Source organism: Fusarium oxysporum, chromosome V (genome assembly GCF_013085055.1).
Source record: "Fusarium oxysporum Fo47 chromosome V, complete sequence".
NCBI classification, from domain to species: domain Eukaryota; kingdom Fungi; phylum Ascomycota; class Sordariomycetes; order Hypocreales; family Nectriaceae; genus Fusarium; species Fusarium oxysporum.
The window spans coordinates 3,374,035-3,390,193 of record NC_072844.1 but is presented as its reverse complement, the minus strand read 5'-3'; the positions used below and the strand labels follow the sequence as shown (position 1 = coordinate 3,390,193).

Here is a 16,159-nt window from a genome sequence, read left to right as displayed (position 1 = left end):
TCAGCGCGGGCATGATCCATGTCTAAGCCAAAGGCGCCCACGCAATTAAAAACGCCAAAAGGTCTTGCAATCGGCTCTGACGGCATCTCCAAACCGTTCAGCTACGATGAGTGTGCCTTGAGATGGTTGCACTTATGCATAAACGGTTATTCATAGAAGGATTGTCACATGGGAGCCATCAAGAGCTGATGGGAGATGCTGTCAGAGAAGACATTGACAAATAAACAGTAGTAATGGGAGAAGTACTATGCCACCGATCGCCAATTCCAAATCTATCCCCCTTGAAAAGCAATGCCTCCAACCGGTAACGCCATTGAGATCTAACCAATACAAAACACCGACGGCTGCAGTGTCCTGGCCAACTTCCGGGTCGCTATTCCCGTTGATATGCACCATCGTTAATTCAGCTGCATCACACATATAAGCTACCACATAGATCATGCTGACGTAATCCTACGGGCCGACTGCAGTAGTGGGCTATTGCCGTCCTGCAGTAGTCAACGTAGATGACAGGGCCTCATGGTATGTTTTAATATCCCATCATGATGAAAACTGGATTTCCAATCCGAGCGTTCGGAATGGCTTGTCAAGTTTCCTCAAGTCGATCGAACTTCCAAGACTGAATAGGAGAGATTTGACCCGCCCTTCCCACAGCACCCCTATTCGCATGTTTTGGTCAAGTCGAGTCTTGAGTACACCTGCATATCTCTCCTCTCCAGGCTTTTCAGGGTCTATCTCCTCCTTTGGGGGTGAAGGGGGAGGCGGCGGTGGTTTGACGACAACTGGCTCGGGATCGTCCAGACGCCATTCCAATTTGGCTTGAAAGCTGCGCTCCTTTGGCCGCTTCACCTCTGGTTTATCGTCAAGAACCACTTTGTCATCAATGACTGGCTCGTCATCAAGAACCGGTCGGGTAAATGGCTTCCGCCAGAGCTCCATACCAATAGCCCAAGCGCTTTCGTAGCTGAACACGTTGAACTCCATCCGCGTAGCAAGACTGCAATGCTGGCCTGCCACCACGGCATAACTTGCACTGATATTACCCATCAAGGGATTCAGTGTCAACGTCGCAGATAAAGGCGTTCCCTTGTGCGCGGGTAACGTTGCAAATCGGGTTCCCACGCTGATTCCACCCGACTTGTTCAGGGTGCCGTAATAGATTTCTCCACCGGTGCTGAATCGACCATAGATCCTTTCCCTGTCGGCGTTTCCATTGTCGTTGACAGCCTGGTCTGACGGCTTCTCGGCATCGCCGCCGAAATTATACACGCCCCGGAAGCCGAGTAGTCCTCCATCTGAGGACGCCAGTCCTTCGAGCGCATATTTCCCGACGTCATATTGCGCCAGGCCTAGTACAGTGCCGCCGTTCTTAAGGTGCTGGGCAGATACAGAACTGAGCTGGACCTGGAGCGCAGGAGACAGTCGTTTGACGAATAGAGCTTCGAGTAGCGATTGGGGTAGGTAGAGTCGACCATACAGGAGTGACGATTCCGGTTTATCTTTCGGTGTCTGGAGGAGAGGATTGCTTCGGTGGGGGAGTTCGGTGAGAGGTCTGTACGAGCGCAAAAGCTCCGGTAGATTGACCGTCTCCGATTGCGGTGTCAAAAGAAGTCGAAGCGGGACTGATGAGAAGAGGTACGAGATGGATCCATCAACGATACCGACTGAGCCAAGTTGGTAGGATGTCGCAAAGTTGGGGCTCGCGAGGGCAGATAGGGTGAGTCGTAGCCCACGAGGGGTCTGGAAGTTCAGAAGAGCTGCAACCCTCTTGTCAATACACGGACCGGAGTGTTACTGGAGAGAAAGGCTCCATACCATCACTGGTCACATTCAGCGCTGCGTACGAGTTGTCGCGATTCCATCCAGTAGCTTCATAGAAGGCGCTGTGGACATAGTCCATAAACTCGCGCATGTCAGGCGTCGATTATCATGCCTCCCTAGGGTGACGACTTGTCACTCCGGAAGCAGAAGGTTTCAATTGTTACTCGGGATGTTGAACCAATTGTTATGAATGACGGAGGTTGATGTCTGGTTGACTTGAGGCGGGAAAATGTCGGCAACCTGGCATCATCGCTACCCTGTACTTCCAGTTCTCTTGAACGAGACTGAACTTATAGGACATTACTCCAAGTCACGATGGAAATATCACAATTCTGGTACTTTACATGACGCGATTGGGGTACTTCAAGCTCTTCGATCAATTATTCTACTTATTCTGTATATCGTGAAACCAAGCTGGTTTGTTACGTAGTTAGAGCAGCCATTGAGTTAGACCAAACAGCTCCAACCTTGCATCATAAACATGATTGTAGACCTACAAGTATAGAACGTTAAAGAACATAAAAAGAACACAAAGCAGACAAAATCAGAGAATCATTATGTTCAAATTCCCTGTTGCTTAACTGGTATTTAAGTACTAGAATCACATGGCCTGACCGGTCTCTACATGCCATAGAGGAGCTTGTGTTTTGGCAACGTCACGACGACTGCGACTCGAGGTATCGCAATCAAAGACAAATAAAAACATAAGAAAAGCAATAAGAAAATAGCAAAAAATTAATTCAGAAGGCAAAAGATTCTCCGGTGCGGGGAGTCGAACCCCGCTCGCCGCGGATTTATTACATGGTAATTGAAAACGCGGAATGATAAACCGATACACCACACCGGATGTGATTTGTTGGAAGAAACCCTATAGTTTCAATATATATTCAGCGCCACAGCTGCACTGAGAGCGGCAGCATCGTGAAAGATTTCACCAATAGTTCGTGAAGCTAAAAGAAAAGAGAAGAAATGTAATCTCAACGCATATCGAGTCTACAGATGTTCGGAATCAGAGTTCGAAATGGCTTCTGGCCTTGCTTTACCAGAGTTACATTCAGACTGGACGCAATGTTGTAGCCACAACAATGGAATTGCCAACCATTGATGATATTATACGAGGAAAATAAACAGCTAAATGGAAGCTAGTCACGTCAAGATGAGAAAATGCACCAGGCTATTCCAGAATCGCGAAACTCGCAACAATGAAGATGACGCTCAAGATCTATCGCGACCAGAACGACACATGTGAACTGGAGCCACTCCTGTCTTAAGCTACTCTGATCTCTCATCTGTCGCGTTGCATGACTGATTCAGCCTTCGCTAAATCTGTTAATAAGATTTTGCGACAGTCTCGCAAGCAACGATCTAAAGAGGCAGGTAAATGCGATTGTGTTGGGCCATGCCTTGGTCAGACCCAGAGATCGACATAACTGATTCATAATGCTTAGATGATTTATCTTGAATTTGGTGAGGCGTAATAGGTCACGTATAGGGGCAGAATTGGATTTCCCCCTGCTTTCCTTTTGTCACCAGGAAGAATATGTCCGCCGGGTGAAGGGAACTGTTGACGCTTGAAGTAGGACGGACACCTCGAAAAGTTTGAGATTTTATGTCAAATCAGCTAGGTTGGAATAGGGCCTGATCGACAATTGTGTGAGACGGGAGATCAACTAGAACAACGATAGAAAGACTTGGCTCTGACTTCTGCTGCATGATGTTACGCTGATGTTGTAGCGATATGCACATTTCGGGGGAACAACCAACCGAAGCACCCCAGTAATGGCTAAAGTGTCCCAAGCTTCACCTGAGTTTGGCTGAACTGTCTCAAGTCCAAAACGCCATTCCACGTGGTGACTTAATCATGCGGATTTAAGGTGTGAATGAGGGGGGAATAACGCCTCCGCTGATGGTGTGCAATATTCAGACGAACTAGCTTAGTACTGCAACACAATTCCCGGGAAGAACTACTAGTGCACCCGTGAGGCAATATCGTATGACTTTACGCAACTATCCTTTTTATAGCACTGTAATGGGAATGGTACGGGCCTAATGTCAACGGTAGATTCTTGAGGCGTTTATCTTTAAGCGATAGAAGACAAGATGTAGCTGCCATACTGCATCTGAGGTTTCGAGATGGCTTTAAATCGCAGGATCACCGAATCATGGGTATGTGCTCGGACTATCGTTGTATTTCATCCGTTAAGCCTCAATTGCAATGAACTGATGGCGAAAGTCTGACACTGGTCTAGATGACTCGTTCCAAGGATGTATCAAGTGTTTTGAGTCCAACTTACACATCAGGCTGTAAGCCAGCTCGCATTGCAAGGCCTAAGGATTCGTCTTGTATGTCGGACTAAGCTGTTCCGTGCAATGCAGAGGAAGTGGTTTCAGGTTCTGCGCTTCTGACACGATTAAGTTATGGCTTGCCTGATAGACTGTTGTTCCACGTGGGAATGCCTTGCGGCTACTGTCGGACAAGGTCGAGGCTGACGAGATTCTGGTATATTTTGCTAAAGACCAGAGCCTTCATTGGACATGGGAGGTTTAGAGCCGCATACTTGACTTTGTTGCCCAGCGGGTGGCGAATCTGGATACTAGTTATGAGTCTCCGGAGCATTTTGTGCGCTTCTCAACACAGCTCGTCGTAATGAGTAATCTCGCACTTGGAGCAATTTCAACGATCGACAAAATGCCAACGGGATTCTTATCTTGCTACGGCTTGCCAAACCCAGGCTCGCTTCCGACTGGAGATAGCGACGAAGCGCAATCTGGCCCCTGGTTCTAGTTCCGCACGGTCGTGAAGCTAGGCGCAATAAACAACGAAGCTTAACCCGCAGGACGAGATGCTTCTCGCTTTTCACGCCGTAGATCAAATATTCTTGGCCGATGTCACCGTAGTTTTCAGGAGATCAACGGCGAGTTGGGACGTTTGTAATTTTTTCTATTGAATGGTATAGGCGCTTGCAAGACGGCCTGTCTGGACAATATCGGCCTATTCTCCTCGGATGCCTCTAGTGTCGGAACCTTTGGGCCATGAGAAATAGATGATAGCGTTATTAAATAACTAATCAATCGGCTACCAGCGGCAAGGCCTATGTATGGTGAGCAAAACACAACCCCATATCAGCCCAAGGCCACGCCAAGAGTCTGCCTGTCTCGAAACAACAGACAAAGATTCATGACAATAGAGTTCAGTCCGGGGTGTCATCGTTCCGGGAACTATTGTCGATTCTGGAGAAAGCCATGTTATCGTTCTCCCCTCACTATACCCCTGTTTCTTGAACCAGGTCGTTGGGTCACTTGCAATGGCTTTCGAGTCACTGAGACAACAAAATGTGATAGAAGCACAGAATTGCAACCCAAAAGTTAAAGCGGGATGTGAGCCATTCTTCCGCAAATTGTGGGTCCCCAACGACTAACTAAAGCGATTTTAGTTGTCGATCTCAGCCCTGTTCAAGGCCTGACTCGTGCACTAGATCCTACATAAGCAGCTAACATCGCAATCTTATTCGGACGTACGGAAGTTTTATATACGACCAATATTCAGTTCAGAATACGACTTTGCTGAAACTGAGTCTGGAGACGAGGAAAAAACAGAAAGATCGACATTTCATGGAGAAATGAAAATTACGGGGATCTTCCCCGGACTCGATGCATGTAAGTAAGTAATATCGCGGGTCGAAAAAAAGCAAAGAAAGGAAAGAAAAAGTCTATCAACAGCCAACAATCTTCATCGTCCGGACTAGACGCTCCAAGTCCAGGATCCTGTATTCTAGACGCGCCCTGGAATTTACCACTGAACTGACAAATTGGCTCACAGAAGCTTTTGTGGCTTTCTGCAGTCCAGTTTCAGTGGCCATCCAACGCCACTGAAGCCCTCGTGTCTAGCGCATCATCACTCATGGAACAAGGACGTGGAGAGACGGAGTCAGTAGGGATTATGCCTGTTAATTGTACCAATGCACCGGATGAAAATTCCGCCACTGCAGATTCATTCAACCACTAGCTTTAGTATGTTTAGTATCTGTATGTACGACTCGGATCACCGCCTTCCACTAGCTTTTCTGAGGCCCCAGGGTTCTTCCCTTGTACCCGGCAAGCCTGGACCAGCATTGGATGCACAACTGACTCCTGCTGAGAATTGAATCTTGTTCTAGTGGACATTGGATCATCAGGCTATAAACCACTGCATCCCTCGCATACAGGTCATTTCTCATGTTGTGTTGTGTTTCATATCGACTTCTACAGTTCCCGTTATCTGGGGTAACTTGATTTCACTCTCTTCATACGAACCAACCAACACCGGCGAGATCAAGTCACTCTCGTTCTATTGCCACTATGGCGACCGAACATGGCTTCCTCGTCCCTCCCAACTTCAAGGAGGAGCCTCCTTCTGACGACGATATGAATTTTGCTTCGATTATCTGGGGTCTGTCCCTGGGCGTCACCATCTTCAACTGCGGAAAAGCCATGCGTCAAACTCAAGCAGCAATCAGAAGGCGGAATCGATTGACTCTCTATATTATGTTTATCTGGCTCGAGGTCTGCTCCAGCACTGTTCTTGGAATAATGGTCTGGTTATATCTCCGTGGGATTATAAAGCCGAGTTTCCAATATTACTTCTTTATCAGTACGTCACTCACACCTTTCCACTTGTCACATACTGACTCTTTAGTCGTATTTTGGTCGATACAGGTTCAATGTCTGATTCAAATTATCATCAACCGAGTCAGCCTGCTCATGGTTGTCCGTCGAAATGGAACCGTACTCAAGTGGACTTGCTTTGGAATCCTCTTGGCCATCAACATCAGCGTTTTCTGTGTTTGGATTCCTGCACGCCTTCAAATTAGTGAGAAGTACATACATGTCAACGAAATTTGGGACCGTATGGAAAAGGTCCTTTTCGCCATCATGGACGCAGCCCTTAACTTTTACTTTATTTGGGTTGTTAAGCAGCGTTTGGTGGCAAACGGTCTTCAAAAGTACACCCGTTTGTACCATATGAATATGTTCCTCGTCGCAATCTCGATTGCCTTGGATGTAAGTTACGGTCTCTTAAACTCGGTTTGCCACCTTGCACTGACTTTATTCAAGATCCTCCTTATTGGAATGATGTCTTTACCAAACAGCTTCGTCTACGTACAGTTTCACCCTCTTGTTTATCTCTGCAAACTCCACATCGAGATGAACATGGCAGACCTTATTGGCAAGGTTGTCCGAGCCGGCAACAACCAGGCAGATGGAACGCACGATTACAGCTCTCGCTCTCGAACTACTGTCAAAACTGGTACCCGACCTGCCGGAGCCAGCCGATTTGGAGGTGGTCTTACACGAACACATATCGAACTTGGCGAAGAAGATGAGATCGAACTCAAGCATCGTGAGAACCTCGAAGGAATCAAGAAGACTGTCATTACAGAGGTCATTCGATCACCAAACAGCGAAGATGACGAAATCATGGAACACCACGAGAGAGCAGTCAGCGAGGCGAGCTCTACGAATGCTCGTCACGAGCCTTATAGTATTGAACATGCGAAATAAGCGATTTAACCAATGGATACTGGGAACTTAACATATACATGTATAATTAGAGGGATCTTCATCCTCTGTGTACCAACGATAGAATATAACACAATTAATGGGATCTCGCAGATGCACCGTGAAAACTCTTCAAAACAAATGATGTACGACTTGCTTATACAGCGAGAAAGCAGGGTAAGTCCCTGTTGAAGGATTTCAGCTGGCCCCATACATCTGCAGGTCCCTTTGAGGATCTAATGCAGTCCCCGCAAAGCCCTGACAAGGATGGATGGACGAAGGGGATGCAACGCCACCAGATCAGGGGGTTTTCTGGGGTAACGAAGACATCTTCCGCGTCTGGCGCCTGTAGCTGACGAGTTCCCATTGTCCGATTGTGACTGTGCAAGGATTAGTTTACATGGGGTTTGATACGAGTGCCAACTCATCCTCATTTTTGAAACTGCACGACTCATACCCCATCTCTCAACGTTGGCTACCAACAGCCTCACATGCCAAAGACTTCATATTTCCCAGCGTATATCCTCTTCTCGGTCCCGAGTTTCTGTTGTCTGGCTCTTTCCGGAAATAAGGCTTCTTGGGAGAAACCGGATCTAAGCCTCTCGACTAATATCGCGCTTGCGTATCTTAGTTTCGCTTGCGGACGATGGGATGAACGATCCCTCAAAAAGGTATGGTCATGACGCTACCCAGAGATGGCATATACTAAGCCAGTTGGGATGATTAAAAGTTGGGGTAAAGTGAGTGATTGTAACAAGCAAATACTTTGCAGTCGACAATCTCGGTCTTGTCACCGTTCCCCGGACCCAAAATGTGAGAGCTCAGACATGAGGCAGTGGCTTCCTTTAGCAGACGCCACCGTCGTTAATAACGCCATGCAGGGTTCCAGAACAACTTCACTTCCCGCAGGTTATTGGTCTCTTGCTGCCCAATGCTTCTGGATACCCCATCAGATAATAGTACATACATATTACATTGCACAGCTCCTGTGATTCCGCAAAGGCCCCTTTATGTAACAAGTTTCCACACCCGTACATCAAACACACGAGTCACTCTCCGCGTGATAGTTCCCTCTGGTTCCATTGCCCAGCTACTCTCCATGTTATATAGCAGGAGAAAGTTTCAAAGTGCTGAGATCACACCAACTGGGGTGACAAAAACACTCAAAGTGACAAGATGAACTGCTCAAGGTTGATGGCCCTGGCCTCAACTTCGTCCAGATCCTTCCGATCAATACGCGCAAGCTCGATATGTGCTCGTATCTCAGCAACTTGTTCACCAATATCAACCAATGTCTTTCGATTCTTCGTGAACTGTTCAATCATCTCGGTGTGCATGTTTTGGATCTGCTTCGTCGTCTCTGTGTGCATCTTGCGCATTTCATCAGAAACACCCCGTTTCGATTCGGTTGTCACATTGGTAATGAGATCTTTCAACTCGAGGAACCGCTTGTTTGAAACTGCAGTCTGGGCAGAGTAGTCCTCAGGAGAAGATTCGTCGCTAGCCAAGGATTCAATGTCTGCTTCGTACACAGCGCTAGGACTGGCGCATAGCTTTATGATATCGGGACCATAAGTAGATACATCTACTGGCGCATTACTGGACCTTGACTTCAGAAACTTGCTGTAAGAAGCACTGTGAGGTTCTCCAAGAACCATGCCTCGCATTTTCGACTCGACCTCCATCAAACGCCGAGCGGAAGACTTGTCAGGTTCAGTGGAGAGGAGCTGGTCCAGGTGAGGCCCGAATTTCGGGATTTGGGATACAGTATCGTCTAATAGGAAGTTAGTAACGAGAAAGCCATGCCCTGTAGTGCATGTCTCACTAAGGAAGTATTCCTCCTTTTTGAGGGACAAGTCGCTAGGGTTGATCTTATCATCTTCCTCAAGCATTTTCTTCTCAAAGCAAGGAGTCACAACCTTGAGCTCGAGTTTCCCGACGGTGTGTTCCTCGGGAGCCTTGCAGGCAGCGTTGGGAACAGGACCGGTGAAGGCACTGAGGTCTATACCTGGATACTTTTCCATGAGAGCAAGTCTGAGAGCTGGAAGTTTCTGATCAGGGTATATGCATCGGAGGATAACCCAGAGTCCGAAGGTGATGTCGCGTTTGTTGAGTTTGTGTTTACTAGGGACCCTTCGGTTTGTATGGTTAGTTCGCACCTCAGGGAGGAGACGATAGATATGCATCTTGTCTTGAGGGCTCCATCCTGAGGCGAACATCTCCCAAACCTATTTGAGTCGCCTGAGACTCGCCTGGTCTTCGGGCTCTTGAGACAGCCAAAGCGAGGTCAACTTTGGGAAAACCAAGTCTGCGACATTTTCGCGTGTTGACGAGGAAGCAGTCTCTTGTGCGCTCTGCTTTTCGACCTTGTGATGCAGTTAGTAGGGGTGTGTAGATGAGTAACTTGGGTATAGCTGTATTTATCGTACCTGCTGGGTTGATCCCATCTTGCATGTGGACAGCAGCCAGTTGAGAGTTGGCGGAAGTTACAACACTTCAGAAATCAATCCAAATGCGAGAATTGTCCTCGTCAGAACGCAAGATGATGGAGGAGGAGAAATCTAGAAACCAGTCTCGCATTCCTTTGTTTTTCTGTTGTAGTGACGCATCTATGTTTGCTATATTACCTCAAGTCGAAGTAGGCAGTGCTTGTCACTTGGCAAATGCTTTGCCACTACCTAGAGATCAAATAGATAGCCCGATAATAAAAATTCATCGAACCCTGAATAGATAATTCTCTCATTGTTAGATCAAAAAAAGTTGACATGAATCTGACTGAAAAAACCTAGTACTCACATCCTACACGTCAAAAAGACTTGGGTAAGTTATATAGGTAACTCGGTAGATCTCTAGATATCTACCTAGGTAAGCTATCCATGTAACTTAGGATTGAGGTCATAAGCTTGAGTTACTGCTTCTCCTAGGTGGTTTGGATACAAGAGGTGCTCTTCTCATGAACTGCTAGAGCATTGTTGCCCAACATAGTAGCATCTGCTCTTCCCAGTTGATAGAAAGCCTATATGAACAGAATCCTCCTACCCATTGTGCCTCATGGGATCAAGATCAAAACAGCAACTGCGGTTCCCATATCTCAAGATGTATCACGTTCTTCTCTCATTTCAAATCAAGACCATCTCTTAACATTCACAGGTCTATCTCTATTCTTCAATATAAACATCGTTCAGCATGGCCCTGTAATCTTTACAACAAGACTTGGCGCAGAGCATGGGAGAGTAACAAAGCCCTTGCATGGTGCACCGCTCTCAAGTCAGTACATTCAATTTGCAACTAGGTACCTAGGTATCCAATCTAACCTCTAGAGCATCTAATGACTCGACCATCATCACCGCCGCCACCCGGAGCCACGGAAGTGAAAGTCAAGGAGGAGATTGTCTCTCCTTCTGCCACCAACTTTCTGCCTCGGAGACCTACCCCTCGCACCACGAAGAGCTTGGGAGATTCTCCTCGTCGTTCTGACCCCCAACCGTGCACAGCAGCCTGGGCTCCACCCAATGCAAATCTGTCCCAGCCCTATCAGCCTTCGGCTGTACCTCTTCAAGCTCCTACGATGGCATTTCCACCTCCGACAGTACCATATCAACCTCCGCCTGTGCCTTTTACATACTCAGCTGCACTAAATCGGTATCTCAACCCAAACGAAGTGTCTGGTGCCCAAACTAGCATATCACAGCGCCAGAACAATGATCAATTGAAACATATGCTGGAGAGGTATCAGGCTATAGCTCACTCTATCAGATGGAACGCTGGGCAACTAGACCGCATGATTGCCTCATTATTAGGACCATTACCTTAAGCCTGAGCAGAAGTTTGCAGAGAAACCAGCGATGGGGAGCAACAGTTTTACCGCATGACATAGCTCATGTATAGCTTAAGAGGACCATTAATGACGTAGTGCTTCCCAAACTACTGCTGCTGATGTGAACAGAATAGATTTGAAACGTCTTGGAATTGATGAGTAGAATTTACCAGACGAATATGACTAGGTATCTTAGCATTCTAGTTTCCTTGAATACCAGAACATCATCTCATCCTTCTCTCACCAACGTTGAGAATTGGCTAGCCCAACGACCTTGAAGCTGCACTTGCCCGGCTATTTTCCCTTTTGTCGCTGCTGAAACTCCAAGATAGGTGAATGCTGGGCTACTAAAGAGGTTGTCTGAGGCTCGTGAAGTGCCAGCCAACACAGCCAACCTTTCCAGTTGCTGGCATGGCGAAATAACTCAAGCAAACGAAGGGAAACGGCCATGATCGATACGTGTGGCTATGGTCTTGTAACGAGATACGGCTACACAATCCGAGGATTATGAGTATTGCTATAGTGTCATAAACTTAAGAGGTTACGGCAAGGCTCAGATTCAATTCATTAGATACGCAGCAGGTATTACTTTTCATTTCCCTTAAATCTCAGAGTCTGGCTATTGAATAACGGATAGACTTTCACAGCCCCCTTCTTCTCTAGCAGTAACGTTTCCCCAGGCCCCCAAGTAACTCCAATTCGAGCTTCCACCCCCATCACGGCAACCTTCTCCTAGCTTTCGGCCCGTCCACCGGTCAAGTCCGATTTTGACGATCTCGATACCCCTAGACCTTCTAGAAACGGTCTACCCCTCAACTCAAAAGGTTCTCTCACAAGCGAAAATAGAACATTCTGGGTTTGAGGCGTAGAATGATCTGGCGGATATGACGTTTGGGGTAGAAAAAGATCGAAGATATGTTACCCACTTGCCTTGTATGGAAGGAATTTGTTGCTCCGTGCATTATTCCCGGAGGTTAGTCCAGCGCTTGGCTAGGACCTGGGCTTGGCGCAGTTTTTTTCGTCTTCGGCTTGAAAATTTGCTAAACACCATCGTGAACGGATGAGGCCGTTGTCGGAGAAAGAGGTTCTCACTTTGACTCATCCATTTCACTAGTTCAGTATCGTGATACTCATGCGCCAAAAGTCTGCCAATATGGCTTCAACCTATCAATGTCTCTTGTGCAGCCTGATCTGGCAATTCCTTATCTCCAAGCCTCGTTATCATTCCCCGGCATGGGAACTTATCTCTTGACCCCGGAATCCCCAGAGTTCGAGTCTCGGTAGAATGATCAGAGATAAGGCTAATGCTCTTCAAATCCGGGCAGCTCTGCAATTGGGTCATACACTTGCCTTATCTCTCAGACTGTTGGATGTCCTACATACATGTCTTGCATATAGTCTATTTGGATATGAGACCATTTCTGGGATACAGATGACAGACAATACATTGAACTGCGAGACAGAGGTTGGTCACATGATCGGAGCTCTGCTTCGCACGCTATAGAAACAACTACATGCTTGTTTTTGTATGTGCATCATCTATGTAGAACTTATCGATTGACCCAGGAGATGTCTGGCATACACGAATGCAAGTGATTGAATTGATTCAGGCCACCAGCAGCCATAAAAATATGTCATGTGGAATCTTGTTCGACGATCAGAAAGAAGTATCTTTCGGAGAACAAACCAACGTTATTCCCGGACAGGCAATGTCCAAGTGTAAGAGATCGAGGGACCAGTGGCATCAGGACTGCATTGAAACCAGCTGGTGTGCATTGAAGTGAATTCCCATTGCTAAACTGGCATCACGGCTAAGGCTAAGCACCCTCTGTAACATCGCAAATGGAAAAGTCGTATGTGTTCTCATATCATCTTGTCGGCTAAGCTAGACATTGAAAAGTGAAGTGTTGTTTATGACCAGTCTATTCGTGATGGCACGTTTCTCTTGAACGTCCCAAGAAACAGTCGATTGATGCACGGACGTGGCCGGTCGAAGATTTTAGGCACATGACGCACAGGCCCCCGACATCCAGAGAGGTCACCGTCGGCAGAGAAACAACCCTGGGTGTACGTGTAATTGCAAGGATACGGTTCAAACTTCAAGGTACCGTAAGCACTGTGTGAAAACAGAGGAGCCTCAAGCCCGCCAAATCGCTTGGCTTATTATGAGAAGGACAAGTGAGAGCACCTTACAAGGCAGACAAGTTTAAGCCAACTGTCTCGAGGCGTGGACATCACGGAGTTGTGTTCCGCATATTAAATTGTTGTCGGGTACTGTACCGACCGTCAGTAGCTACAGTATTTGCCGCCCAGCCGGCCGAGCTCAGACCAACGCCGAAAGACAAATTTTGGTACGTGACGATCGATCTGGAAGTAAGTTCATGTGAATTGAGCCTCATCGACTAATGGGCGTCGATCGCTCACCGTTACAGCTTTTGGTTGCAACCGTGCTGAAGCCAAGCTCAAGCTTTATTGCAATTATCTCGTCAAAACATCTGCCGTGGAGCCTAAGAGCCCAACTCGATATCTTTGTTGATGCCAGATGGGTCTTTGTTGAAGGCTATTGCATGTTTGTGACTCTGCTAACCCAGACCGCTTCGATTTATTGGTTTCAGGAGTCGTGATGTTAGGTACTGAACACTCCTTGCATTTTCGTTTGTCGGAATGAGACGCTTCACATCGGAACGCTGAGAGAACAAGACGGGCCGCCAGATCGCCGTGAAGTGGAAAGGTCCTTGTCAAGGGAGTTTTGAATCCACCTGAAGTCTCAACTCGTCTTGTGATGCTCCAGGCCCCATTGTAAAGGAGGATCCAATGGTATAATTATAGCGTAAATTTGCACCTTGTTCCAATGCGGCTCAAAACTGGCCCACGCGTTTGTCTGTGCAAATGAAGGAAAATTTTCTAGAGGCGTGTAATTAGTAAGACGGTCGTGCACGAAGCTTCTATCACGCAAATGTTTATTCCCAGCTGAGTTCAAGGGTCGCCGAGGAACAATCTTGGATAGTTTTCCATGATGCGATGGTCTATCGAAAATGGTGCAAGTAATGGCGAATATTTCTTGTTAACCGCGAAATTGTTTACACCTGAAAAATGCTACAAACCAGCCATTGAGAAACGAGGACCAGCAGCAAATTCTAGAAGCTGAGGCCGGAAAACACGTTGCGCTGGTTTGAGCCGTGATTGCACCATCGTGACGGCGCCCTTCCCGAGATGTCGACGTACCAAGGTCGCTGACAGGGCTGAGGAGTGAACGCGCAAGGACTTCCCACGATGGGCACGGGCTGCGAATTGAATGTTGGCTTGTTGTTCGGGGGGGCTCCAACTTTTAGGTAATGGCTGAGGCACTGTATGGCTGGAGACCAATGCATGATCTTCAGGAACGGGCAATGCGTTATATGTTTGTACCCTGGCATAGAAGCGAGGCTCCTTAAATCGAATCAATTTTTAGTCAAGAGCCGCATCATCTGAGATGAGGCTCTCTTGCTTCGGTCTCGGCCGACGATTTTGGTGGTGTGCACAGTGGTACTTGGTGATCTCGTGTTAGACAAGAACGTGGCATGAAGACGAGTTAACGAATCAACAGTGACCTCTTGCGTAAGTGAGAGAGCTTGAGTGTGTGTGGGACTTCAACTTGTGGCGATTTACAGTACCAAAATTGATGCCAAGCTGGTGTTGCTGCTCCACTTTCAACTACACGAGCTGACGAGGGCATCTAGAATCAATCCCTAGAGACTTCCGTGAGTGTTCGATTTTGGAGGCGGGGAGTCTTTTGGCGCTTCCTCGGGGTAGGGAGTAGCCGCGGCTAACAAGCGGGCGCCGGAAGCTTTGTTATGCGTCTATGCATCAGATTTCGGGAGTTGTTGATGAAGAATAGAGTTCAGGAAGACGAAACAAGATCCCCACGAACTCGGTTTACACGGCAATTGCATTGCTGTAATGTCGTTCCGTTTCAAGTCTGGGTTTGACACGATATGATTAGGATCTCGATTTCGAGTATTTCAATATCGACACAGTGGGTGACGCAAGTTACCTCAACATGATGAAGTCAATGTGTATGCTGTCGATGTATCGAAATAGGTCTGTATAAACCGTGTATCAGACCAAGCAACATAGTTCAACCACGTGTATCGACCAAGACCAGTCAGTCACTGATGCTGATACAGTCGTTAATTACGGAACGTTTCTCACCGGGTAACGGTGACATCCAGCAAGGTGAATCCTACCCTGCAATGGTGAGAAAGACTCATTTTCAGGAACCCTGATGATGGGTCAAAATTGCTTCACGATGCCACAATAGGCGGTTTGATTGGGGGCGTGTGATCTGAATCTCCCCTAAGGTACCAAGCCAATTGGGCGTCATGGTGGACAAGATCCAAGGAAATCCGTTTCTGATGCTTGACCCGTCTCCAAAAAAAAGCTTGGTCTCTTTTCCAGATCGAAGTTTTGAATCAAGAAACGACAGCCCAAGTTGGTTTAGTTTTGGAGTCAAGGAGCAGATGGTCAGTTCTCTCAGAGATTTTCCCAGGATCTTGGGGTGTCGATGACACCGTTAAACCTGGAACTTTTTGGAAGCTGAACGGAAGGAATTTGCTTGATGGAAAGGATCCACATTAGGATACGTACCTGTCGCGTATAAGTTTTTCATTGGTCAAGTTCCAGCCGCGGTCACCACTTGGCTTCTCTCACCTTAACATACGGTCAGCGACGTCCACTTGACTGTAAGAAAAATCTTCATCTTGTGGAGACGTTCCCCCACTGTGTCTCTGCCGTTTTTTTGCAGTGGGAATAGCCTTTCAGGGGATGATCCACACCGTGCGCATTGGAACTTCATGATATAATAGTTGCAGCGTCCAATACGTAAGTTTTTGATCAGAGACAGCCACATACCGTTTTTACTTAATGGATCGGACTTATTGTGGAACCAGCTCAAAAGAACTCCAAAATGTTCTCTTTTTCTCTCCTCTAGGCCTGGCTTTGTTC

The 16,159-nt window shown here is 47.2% G+C and overlaps 3 protein-coding genes and 1 non-coding gene across 4 annotated transcripts; 1 reads left to right on the top strand and 3 right to left on the bottom strand.

Annotated features, from left to right (window-relative positions):
• Positions 1-147: 147 nt before the first annotated feature.
• Positions 148-2,050, bottom strand: FOBCDRAFT_224272 (uncharacterized protein). Its single transcript, XM_031184849.3, has 2 exons — positions 1,816-2,050; positions 148-1,757 (listed from the first exon to the last, which is right to left on the bottom strand). Exons 1-2 carry the CDS (start codon positions 1,910-1,912, stop codon positions 541-543), a joined length of 1,314 nt encoding a protein of 437 aa, XP_031040491.1. The 5' UTR covers positions 1,913-2,050; the 3' UTR covers positions 148-540.
• Positions 2,051-2,578: 528 nt separating this feature from the next.
• Positions 2,579-2,668, bottom strand: FOBCDRAFT_t125. Its single transcript has one exon. It is a non-coding gene; the product is annotated as a tRNA-Glu (tRNA).
• A 3,364-nt stretch (positions 2,669-6,032) lies between these two features.
• On the top strand, positions 6,033-7,452 carry FOBCDRAFT_319862 (uncharacterized protein). Its single transcript, XM_031184846.3, has 3 exons — positions 6,033-6,451; positions 6,497-6,861; positions 6,916-7,452. The coding sequence occupies exons 1-3, from the start codon at positions 6,160-6,162 to the stop codon at positions 7,360-7,362; spliced, it is 1,104 nt and encodes a 367-aa protein (XP_031040488.2). The 5' UTR covers positions 6,033-6,159; the 3' UTR covers positions 7,363-7,452.
• A 1,070-nt stretch (positions 7,453-8,522) lies between these two features.
• On the bottom strand, positions 8,523-9,545 carry FOBCDRAFT_202058 (uncharacterized protein; the record flags this gene model as incomplete). Its single annotated transcript, XM_059609019.1, has 1 exon — positions 8,523-9,545. One exon carries the CDS (start codon positions 9,543-9,545, stop codon positions 8,523-8,525), a length of 1,023 nt encoding a protein of 340 aa, XP_059464973.1.
• Between the last annotated feature and the right edge of the window lie 6,614 nt (positions 9,546-16,159).

Excerpts from the sequence above, each read along its gene's own strand:
- FOBCDRAFT_224272 (XM_031184849.3), bottom strand. The coding sequence starts at position 1,912 with ATGCGCGAGTTTATGGACTATGTCCACAGCGCCTTCTATGAAGCTACT. Across the intron at positions 1,758-1,815 it reads GCTGAATGTGACCAGTGATG|CTCTTCTGAACTTCCAGACC; the intron begins GTATGGAGCCTT and ends AGAGGGTTGCAG.
- FOBCDRAFT_319862 (XM_031184846.3), top strand. The coding sequence starts at position 6,160 with ATGGCGACCGAACATGGCTTCCTCGTCCCTCCCAACTTCAAGGAGGAG. Across the intron at positions 6,452-6,496 it reads CCAATATTACTTCTTTATCA|TCGTATTTTGGTCGATACAG; the intron begins GTACGTCACTCA and ends CTGACTCTTTAG. Across the intron at positions 6,862-6,915 it reads CAATCTCGATTGCCTTGGAT|ATCCTCCTTATTGGAATGAT; the intron begins GTAAGTTACGGT and ends ACTTTATTCAAG.